Raw genomic sequence first — 11193 nt, 5'->3', positions numbered from 1 at the left:
CCTGATGATCAGCATGGTTTTATGTTTGAAAATTATCATAGGCTTCAATTTTGTGCTGTCAGCCATGCAGGCTGGTACCACTGTTAATCATCCTCTCATGCCCTGTGGTTTTCACTAGAACTGTTTGAACCTTTCCACTCCACAGTTTGGATGCTGGGCATATTGAAATTAATGGGCGTTCATCCATATTGCCGATCTGTACTTGTATTTTTTCCACTGTCTGGTGAATTACTGGTAGATGGTAATTTTGGCAACGAGGTCTTTTGTTTGTGTGAGTGATCTTGGTCTTCTGCTAGACATAATTTTTGCTCCATAAAGCAGCTACACCAACTAGCTGTTGCTCTGAAATCCTTGCTGGACAAAGATTTGCTTTGATCCAATTTTTTGACCCTGTGCATTTCTGGCCATCATATAACCACTGATGATTTGAGGACGCATTCAGGTACATGCTTCTCAAGATCAGGCCAGTGGATCGTCCTGGTTCTCATGGCACATTTGGCCTTGGGTACCTTATTCAGGGTGGATTTCTGCTTCTTCCATTCTTACACCACTTTTTCACTTACACAGAATTCCCTCGCTGCAGCACAATTATTTGACAAGTTAGCAAACATGCCCACCTTTAGCTTGAAACCAGTTTAATACTTCATTCTTTTTTCCAGAGGACCAATTCCTGTTCATCGGTCGCCATGTGCAACTCTGTTCTGTGGGCATGTCTTAAACTTCCACACATCTTAGTAACATGGCTTCTGTCACCTGCTTGATCCCTCATGACTTATGAAGGCGAGTAAAGCATGCATTTCTGAGGTGATAAATTGAGGGTGGCTCAAAATAAAAGCATATCATTATTTAGCAGAAAAGTGGGGCTGAATTCTACACTCTCTCAGTCTAAACATGCATTTTGGTGCCAAAGAATGGAGTCATCTTATCTGCCTGGTCAACTTATAACCCTCCGATCAATGGTAATGCTACCAACAATATGAATTTCTGAAGATTTACTGTCTCTTCATGAAAGTAGAAAATATAAGATTGATTAGCCTTGCAGAATTTCATTTATTCGGACACCAAAACTGTTCTTCACATACCCTGCAGTTACATTCCACATTCCTACAGGCAACATCACAAAATGCAGCTGAATCTTTAACATATTGGGAGAAAAAAAATCCTCAGGAGTTTTAGACATGTACATACAGAAACATTAAGCTCATGTTTCTAAGCAACAACAAAATCCTGCATGGATAACATTTAATTAGCCACTGTCTCCCAATCCATTATTACTTTTCCCCTCAGACAGATTCATGCTGCTCTGCAGCTCCATTGCACTTTAGTATTTCACCATAAGTTACCATTCTTCACACGTGTGAGCTTCAACTGAGTATCAACTGGTTAAGAGACCACTGGAACATCACGGCTGAGTACGATAATGCCTTCAATTGGTGCCCACACAAGCAGTTTTTAATCACACTGGATAGTTGTGACATGTAGGAACACAGCATGATGGTGGCCAATTGTAGTAATCTCAACTCTGTCCTGCCAATGATTAAAAATATCAAGATTTTCAAGTATTGAATCATAAAAATTAGATGAAGTCATATCCAGCTACACTTGGTTCCATTTAGTGCTCGTGCCATTTTGATCGTGTCTCCTGCAGAGGCAACTTGCTTTCCATTAAAAGCAATGGCCTTTAATATCAGCAGTGCGTCTCTGCATATAAAAACTAATTTACAGCTAGTGTAAAAACACAAGAGATTTTCATGGTAACGAGGCTTGGGGGCAGGGTGGGGAGAGGAAGAAATAGAAAGCCAAAAACTAGACTTCCAAACAAAGCACCAGTTTAGCAAAGGATTTCATTTCAGAAAATCATTCAAGTGTGCAACTGGATGAAAGAATAGGGGTAAAGTTCAATCATGGGAGACATTAATGGTCTCTATCTCGGCTGAAACGTAGCTCAAGGTTTAGAAGCCTGAAAGGACCATGTTGTGACCCATTATATCACAATCAAGAATTGCAACATATTGATACCCAAGAACTAGTTACCTTGGACCAGTTTCTTTGCTGGAGTGACTGCTTTCAACTTGCATTCCTCCATTACTGCAAAGAAAATAAATAAGTTATTCACACAAAAACAACCTTTTTTTCTTTATAAATAAAATGTCACTCAAATGTCCTACAGCACATGTCCTAAATTATTCACCCCTCATATTATTTGTAATTCTATCAAAAACAAAAGCTGCAATACCATTGATTAAAGTATCTCAAAAATGAAACCCCAGATTTTGCTAGGGAAATGTGTGCAAAGACTAAAAATTTAAATTTAAAAAAATGTATAATTTTTATACAATTCTTATAGATCCCATACATCATGCAAAAAAAATAAGACAACCACATTGAATTAGCAGTTCAAGAGCAGCTGGCAAAGTCATTTTATTGCCTTGTTAGCAATTGTTGTTCCACATATAGTTTTCATCCTAGCTGCAACGTTTGCCTAAATTCTAAAGTAATGTATAGGCACGCATGGGTGAAATTGCAAGCACTTTGTTAGGAAGAATAGAGGCACAGACTATTTTCTAAATGGGGAGAGAATTCAGAAATCAGGAGTGCAAAGGGACTTGGGAGTCCTAGTCCAGGATTCTCTTAAGGTTAACTTGCAGGTAGTTAGGAAGGCAAATGCAATGTTGGCACTTATTTCAAGAGGACAAGAATATAAAAGCAGGGATGTGCTGCTGAGGCTTTATAAGGCTCTGGTCAGACCACATTTAGAATATTGTGAGCAATTTTGGGCCCCGTATCTCAGGAAGGATGTGATGACCCTGGAGAGGGTCCAGAGGAGGTTCACGAGAATGATCCCAGGAATGAAAGGCTTAACATATGAGGAACGTTTGAGGACTCTGGGTCTATACTCGAAGGAGTTTAGAAGGATGAGGGGGGGAGCTGATTGAAACTTACAGAATACTGAAAGGCCTGGATAGAGTGGACGTGGGGAAGATGTTTCCATTAGTAGGAGAGACTAGGTCCTGAGGGCACAGCCTCAGAGTAAAGGGAAGACCTTTTAGAACAGAGATGAGGAGAAACTTCTTTAGCCAGAGAGTGGTGAATCTATGGAATTCATTGCCACAGAAAGCTGTGGAGGCCAGGTCATTGAGTGTATTTAAGACCGAGATAGATAGGTATGGGGATCAAAGGTTACAGGGAGAAGGCGGGAGAATGGGGTTGAGAAACTTATCAGCCATGATTGAATGGCGGAGCAGACTCGATGGGCTGAATGGCCTAATTTCTGCTCCTATGTCTTATGGGTGAAATTGCAAGTTATCAGAATACTGTCCACAAGTAATAATTCATATTCATTGGATGTGTTTAAAAATCTGAATTAACAAAGAACATAGTATGGAAATTTAGCACAAAAGATCATCTCAACTCAACTGAATAGCTTTGAATTAAGAGTAGACTGGATAAAGCTCAGAAAGCAAATATTTTACCACGAATAAATGTTGAAAATTGATAATGGACAAAAGAAATGTTTTATAATATATTGCACAAGGGAGTGCTGCACCACCCTGTCCAGACTCAATAAGCTAGTGGCGGAATCACTAGAATTGACTGCACACTACATGTCCTACAGTGACAAGAAAGTAGTACAGCAAGGCTCCTGTTGACTGCAGCCCCCTAACTTCTACTGGAAAGTTCAGATGTGGTTATCAAGTAAACAAAATACACCTTGGGTGTAATGTCCCTCATTGCTGAGTAACTGCTATCACTTTCCCCATTCAAAGATGAATAGGCAGCAACTGGAATGATGCCAGAAACTGTCAAACTGCAACCTGGCATGAGCAGTATATGAAATTTACTACATGGTAATTTTCTTGTTCAGTGGCAGACTCTTCACTCTACAGTAAAGGCTGCAAGTATGCAGCTTACTCATACATTTGCCAATTTAGCTCTGAAGCCCATAAGAACATAAAATAGGAGACAATACTGCCCCTCGAGCATCCTCTGCCATTCATGGCTGATCGCTGGCCAACTTCCCTTTCTCACCCAATCCCTCAATTCCTTGAGGTCAAAAATATGTATCTCAGCCTTAAATATATTCAATGATGGAGCAGCAACAACCTTCTGAGGTAGGGAATTCCAAAGATTCACAACCCAAGTTGAGAAATGTCTTCTCATCTCAGTTATAAATGATCAGCCCCTTATCCTGAAACTGTGCCCCTGGGTTCTAGATTCCCCAGCCAGGGGAAGCAATCTTAGTGTCGACCTCTACTCCAAGTCCCATCACAAAGTATGCATGAACAACTTGAAGAAAAGCAGCAGGGCCTCTACTCAGCACTTTCAAGGCATTAATTTATTTGATGTAACCCAAATCACATAGAATAGAATATTTGAACTCAACCCTGTCTGGAATGATAGCAAAGGGATTTTTACTACAGAGGTCCCACAAATCTCAGCTATTTCACCAATATTTATTGCAATGACATCCACTCAACATTGATAAACAATGATGAAAGATTATGGCCAATGTGGCAATGTACATAATATAAAAGTACTATTAACTGGAGAATCAAGCCTAGGATTTCAGTTTTAACAATGGCTTTTGTAAATCCTCAATTGAGTGTAAATCATGAATCTTTTCAGCCTAGTGACTTTAAAAACTATCCTGCTGTGTACAATAGTAAGGGTAACACAAGCACAAAAGCCCCTTGAAACTTTGTGAAGCATAATCTGAGGTGCCACATATAGTAATGTTTTGGGCTTGACCATTCAACTTCACAAGACAAAAATGCAATTCAGCAATATAAAACTACCAAAACAATTGACCTACTTCAGAGGTTACCTCCAAGGCATGCAATGATGTTGCGGGAATTGCTCAACTTCTGGCAGCCCAGAAAACATTTCAAAAGTTTTTAGGGTTAAGATTGGACCCAGACGTCTCCAATTGATCTGTGGTTCATTATGACAAAGGTCAGTCAGTTCTTTGAGAATCCCAGCATACCATGAAAGGGAGACTGAAATCAAAAGTACACTGTCCAGGTTGTCAGGTAAACAGTAAAAAAGGGGTGGAGTGGGGAAGGGAGAAATACCCTAAGTTAAACATCACCAATAAATAATTCTTATCAATAAATTACTTTATCCTGGGTGAACAATGGGACAGTATCCCCTGCAGCAATACACCAGTGCTACCATCAGATTGAAAAGTGCATCCCAATGAGAAGCTTTAAATCTCAGCTGACTAGTAAAAGAAAGCACCAATTAATGGAAACTTACAGGGTGCGGGGGGTGGGGGGGAGCTTCAATAGTTCATAAGTGGTTTGACAGAGTGAAAATAGATCTAAAAGACAAGTTAGTCTTGTCAAAATCTGACAGATTAACAGAGCTATTGATGCAAGTAACCCTTCTCAAGTATCTCCATTAAAATCTATAACATTCTTCTAAATTAGTTTCACACACATAGGGCTTATGAAGAATAGCAAAATGACAATTCTAGCGATCAAGCCGTAAACACTTTCTCTGCATCTGTAAGCTAATGTGTTAACTTTCAGCTGGTATACTTGTCCGTTACTTAACTTCTTCTAGAAATAGGTATTAAACTTCCAAAACACAACTATCAGTGTAGTAGCAACAGCTTTGCAACCCAGAACAGATTAATTATGCCACAAAATGGTTTATTGCTACAATTTCTGGAGTCTCCATCTTGAATAACATTGTTGTGAGGAAAGCATCAAGCAGTTCTATGCAGAGATTTTTGAGGAAGACAGTGGTATGCATAATCTTCCTGCAGCAAATTTGAGACGGCCACCTAGGATGGCATGTGATCACCAAAAACAACTTTACTCAGCGCTATTCCACAATTATCTGCTGAAATACACCATGCAAGGCAGTTGTCATTTAGGAATTATAATTTTGTTGTTGTTGCTACATTCACTCTTTCCTCCCTTACCAAAGCATACATCACAGCCTCCAACTCTAAATCTAGCACAAGTCTTGGAAAGTCACCAACTAAACATACACTTCTTTCAACTGAGAAACTATACAACATACAAACTTCAAAATAACCAATGATGACCAGTTTAAAGAGTGATGACTTTCATAAAACACACTATTGCAATTGTGGAGTCACTAGAATCTCGTCACCTTATGAAACGGATCACACTGATGTTACTCAATGAACAAGTATTCACAAAGGGTTCAGATCCTCCCAATGAATAGCTGCAGGTATTTGAAAGCAATGCAGCAGCATGCATATTCATATACTAAGGATTTATTCTACAAAAACGTTCAATTTTGACAATCGATTTGCACAGATCAATTCCATTCCTTGTAAAATGTGAAACCATCTTTTTAATGCATTGAATCCCCCCGTATAATGTTAAGGCGGAAAATTATTAGAAGCACTGATTTCACTTAATTCAAACAGAACGAGGGAGGGGGAAGAAACAAAGAGTCCCACACTAATTGTAGGGGAAGGGAGGGGGAGTGGGGGTTGAGAGAAAGAGAAAGAAAGGTGAGACATGGACAAAAAATCGGATTACATCACTGAAAAAAATAAGGTTTGTTTACAAGCCCCACAGGGAAGTCAGCTCTAAAATAAACTCCAAAAAAGTGATCAAAAGCTTCAGAACCGCACCTGAAATAATATTGAGTAGGATTTACAACGATTAAATAAAAATGTCAAAAGATGGATGTTTATATTTGAAGTATAAACATCTCTAAGCGATTGATCTGCCCTGCCTGGATATGGCTCCATTTAATTCGGGACTCGGCTTCTCCCGCCTTTCAGCAGCTGAGTGGAGGGGATCGGGGCCACAGGCATCAAACTTCCTGTCAGCGCCTTAAAACGAAGTTTAATTTAAAAGAAAATGCCTTGGAGATTGAAGTGAGAGGTTATTCCAGTTTGCCCCCTCTCCAAAAGCCACTTTCCACTCTCAGATCTCCCCCACCCCATGCACCCCCTCCCCTCCATCTCCCGGTCTGTCAGGATGTATTAGCTGCCTTGTCAATCCAGAGCCGGCTGCCCTCACTTTAGCCGGGGCCTTGTGGCCAGTTCCAAGCCTCCCACAGCACTCACTCACCTCCGTTCCCTCTCAGTGCGGCCGCCTGCTCCTGCTGTCCTGGGCTCGGGACCTGCAGCATCTTTCCCCCGACCTCCGCCTCAGTCCCCCCCCCGCCCCCCAAGCCCAGGTCAGGCCCGGTACCACCGGCTCTCTTGTATGAGATAGGCTGAGGTAGGCAGCTGTGGACGGGCCGCACGGCGCTGCTTCCCCTGCTGCCTGGCCTCCCTCCCGACCGCCGCTCCCGCTCCTTCCCCTCCCCCCAGTCGCCAGCCGCTCGTATTTGGCGGGAACCCACACGAGCCGGCATCACCTCCACCCTCATTGGCTGCCTCGCGTCACGTGGCCCCAACTTCATAATAACAGCCGCTCGTTAAAGCTATTTTAAAACATAATTTCTCACAAAAGACTTTCCCTGAAGCCAAAAGATTCAAAAGGGTTTTAAAAAAGAAATTCAACAGGTCACCCTGTTGAACCCGCCCCCATCTTCCCGATTGGTCACTGGGGCGAGGTCTGATTGACAGCTGGTTTGACCAATCGGTTGGTCGGACGGAAATGATTGACAGGTTTACTGGACCTTTTTCAGGACTGACACCAAAGCAAGAGAGCCTGGAGTAAACTGAATGTTGGGTACTTACTCTCGTTGGAGCTTTGAAACTAACGTGTATATAACATTTAAGTAAATCAGCAATATCTTGAGAAATATTGCACTTTTTTCAATTTAAAAATAGCCTTGAGGAGGAACCTAAAATCAAAAAGTAGTTGGGATTGCAACAATTAGAGTAGGAGAAAACCACAAAAATTACCCCAACTGTGATTCTGTAATTAATAATCTTGTGTTTCTTTTCCAAATAATAATTAATCTAAAATAAAAAGATTAAATGCTGGAAACACTCAGCAGGTCAGGCAGCATATGTGGAGAATTAATGTTTCACCTTGAGACATTTGCATCAGAACTCATCCAGTCTGGTTTTCAACCATGATTTCGTTCTGTTCTACCACCATCATCGTTAATCGGTTGTAAAGTTACAATATCCCTTTACTTGAAAAAAAAAGTTGCATAAACTTCCTATTTTCTGTTAACACCCTTAATATTAAACCGTGTCCCTATTTCTCAATTCTTGTACAAACAGAAGAGCATTGCTGGATCCAATTTTTTCATATCTCTGAAAATCTTAAAAATCTGCAGGAAATCTCAAAACCCTCATTCTCCTCATTGCCAGAAAGTAAAGCCCAGAGCTACTAATCCTTTCTCAAGACTCTCCCTCCTAAGTCAAGGTATCAGCCTTGCAAGCCTTCTGGATTACATCTTTCCTGTAAAACAGAGACCAAAAACTGAATGCATCACTTCAGAAATAGCTTCACTATAAGCTGGCACAACTTTACCACCACCTCCTTAGACTTATGCCACGTCCTTCGTTATACATCCTAACATTTTAATTTGCTTTCACCACCTGCAAATACTGAACTGACCGTTTTAATGACCTAACCACCAAACCCCTCTTTCCTGGTCTGTTAGTGTAAGTTTAATATGTAATGCATATTCCTGCTGTTTTGATCTAATCTTGGTACTCCATACTTATCTGTGTGAAACTCCAGGAAGAATCATCCCAGATTTCCACTAAGTGCGGTAGTGGGTGGGTAAAATGACGTTTTACCTGCCGGCTGCAATGGCGGATTTTCATGCTGTATCATCCCAAACCCGCCATTTACTTATGCATTCCCAGGAAACACATCATTTCCATGGTGGGCGGGCTCTCATTCGCCCACCACGCCATCACCTCACCGCTTCATTATGCCAGGTGGCACATTTAAAGTCCAGCTGTGCACACACATCTCATTGCTTCCAACCCACGAGTAGTGCAGGGAAGATGTCCACAAAAGACAAAAAGACTGCAGCCCCCAAGTTTAATGATGCATCATTGGAATGCCATTTAGATGCCGTGGAAGCCTGCTATGATGTCCTCTAACCCCACTCTGGCTACAGGATGGGCAGCGGCATCAACAATATGGCATGGCAGGAGGTGCCAGCAGTGGCCAGTGCCATGGTTGCACAGAAGAGGTTGGTCATCCAATGCAGATAAAGGATGAATGATCTCATCCGTTCAGCCAGGGTATGGCAACCATCTTGTCACTCTAAGCTCACACACTCAAACCCACCACACATACACTGGTATCTCACTCACTGCCAGCTCAAGGGACATCGCCACCCATTCTCACACACATACCCTCACATGTCCATCTGGCCTCATCTCCTCTGGAGACTGCCTCCTCAGCCCTCACCATCTTGAAGCCACTTGCACAGTTCAATATGTGTCCCCACACACATCCTGGGTAACCCCCCCTTCCCCAGTACAGCTCTTGTCGTGCAGCCTCTTCCTTTGCCTGAGGCCACTTCACCCCCCTTCCCTAAGTAAGACCTTTCCCTGCAGCCATTGAAAAGCTACCCACACATGGCTGATCTAATAGGTAGAGACCTACATGTGAGCCCCCTAAATGTGATGTGGTGCTGACTGTGAAGCTTGGCGCTGATGAATGCGAGGCTGACCAAAGCAAGGTAGGCAAACAAACCTTGAAGTCCCTAGAGAAGTGCAACCTGCCAGGTACATGTCATTTATGTGCTGTTGTGAAACATGTCACCGTGTATTCCCGTTGATGTTGGTGGATAATCCAGCGGTGGGGGTTGAGTCCAGCAGGCTGGCCTGAAATTGATATGCTGATGTATTACAATGAGGTTCCCGACCTCCAATGGCAGGAAATGCAGCCTGCCATTGGTAGGCTGAGCAGACAATCGCAAACTGGTTTCATGCCATTGTGAAACTGATCACGCCATATTGTCCACTCATGCGACTGAACATGCCTGATGCCAGTGGGCACAGAAAATCCCAGCCTCCAACAGTATCTTCTCTACCCAGTGACCTAGAATGTCCAGAACCCTTTGGAGTTTTGCTGCAGCAGCCAATTAGGCATCAAACACAAACTTTAGAAAAGAACTTGCATTTAAAAGGCAATGATTGCTAATCATTGGTGGAGCCCAGGGTGGCGTTGTGCAGGATGAGGAGGTTGACAAGATTAATCCTCACTGGATGTGTTCTCAATGAGAAAGGAGGGGCAGTTGGAGTTGTTGCTCATAAAGCAGCAACAGGTGTTTCCATGGGCCATTCAGAGGGTAGTTGTGGGTTTATTCAAGAGTGATTCAAGTGAGTAAATAGTCAGGGTGTCAGCTGAACATCTTATCTGAAAGATGGCACTTCTGCCAATGCAGAACTCTTTCAGTATGACATGGAAGTGTTAACCTAGATTATGTGATCAAGTCTCTGAAGTGGGGCTTAAACTGGCAGGGCGGAAAATTCCGAGCCTGCTGGTGGCGGGCCTAATAGGTGGCATGCTTGGAAAATATGGCAGGATCCGCTTCACCACAGCATGAAGGCAGGTCACGATCTTCCGCCCAGCCCACTGATGGCGGGCCGCATTTCCTGTCAACAGTCGGTGGGGAGCTAATTCTAATATATTAGTATTTAATTAAAAGGTCATCCCACCAGGCTCTTGAAACCCTGCCATATCGTCCGTTCATGTCGGCAGGAATGCATGCTGATGTGTTTCACAACAGTACGCAGGCAACATGCACATGGTGGCCTTCACTTTGGGAGAACTGAGGTGAATGAGCAGCAGGGTTCTCCACAGCTCGCCCGCTGTTTACAGGCCGAAGGAGCGCTGGGAGAGTGGGGCAAACTGATGCCTGGCCCCGCAGGTGACTGCTGAGGGGTGGGAGAGTCCGTGGGCAAGTGCTGGCCAGCCTCTGAGGCGACTGCTGAGGGGTGGGGAGTGTCGGGGGGCAAGTGCTGGCCAGCCTCGGAGGTGACTGCTGAGGGGAGGGAGATGATGAAGTGTTGCCCTGGCGCTGCATCCCACACATAGGTGGGAGGCAGGATAGGTGAGGGAAGTGGCCACACATTAAGGACACCTGTATAAACTGACCATGCCTCAGCAACTAAGACAGATCATGTGCAGCCACAGTGATATGATTAGGGTCAGGCTCCTAGTCTGCCCATGCAAGCAATGTGGAGGCACCAAAGGGCCAGCAAGTGCTCCATACCTTACCCCACCCCCAACCCCATGCCCCCCACCGCTGCCCACAGCACAGGCTTCAAGT

The 11193-nt window shown here is 43.3% G+C and overlaps 1 protein-coding gene across 3 annotated transcripts in view; it reads right to left on the bottom strand.

The window, feature by feature from the left end:
• chaf1a (chromatin assembly factor 1, subunit A (p150)) overlaps window positions 1-7135 on the bottom strand; it is a 43870-nt gene extending 36735 nt beyond the window's left edge. For 2 of the 3 annotated variants that reach the window (XM_041203892.1, XM_041203893.1), the window contains exons 1-2: window positions 7062-7135; window positions 2035-2088 (exon numbers count right to left, since the gene is read on the bottom strand). In XM_041203892.1, coding sequence (XP_041059826.1) covers window positions 2035-2088; window positions 7062-7122 — 115 coding nt within the window. In that variant the 5' untranslated portion in view covers window positions 7123-7135. Of the gene's footprint in view, window positions 1-2034; window positions 2089-4813; window positions 4883-7061 lie in introns of those variants that run through there. The other variant, XM_041203894.1, reaches the window with a different exon arrangement.
• Between the last annotated feature and the right edge of the window lie 4058 nt (window positions 7136-11193).

This window comes from Carcharodon carcharias, chromosome 14, assembly GCF_017639515.1.
Source record: "Carcharodon carcharias isolate sCarCar2 chromosome 14, sCarCar2.pri, whole genome shotgun sequence".
Taxonomy (NCBI): domain Eukaryota; kingdom Metazoa; phylum Chordata; class Chondrichthyes; order Lamniformes; family Lamnidae; genus Carcharodon; species Carcharodon carcharias.
The sequence above is the reverse complement of the archived record's forward strand: the minus strand, read 5'-3'. Positions and strand labels throughout refer to the sequence as shown.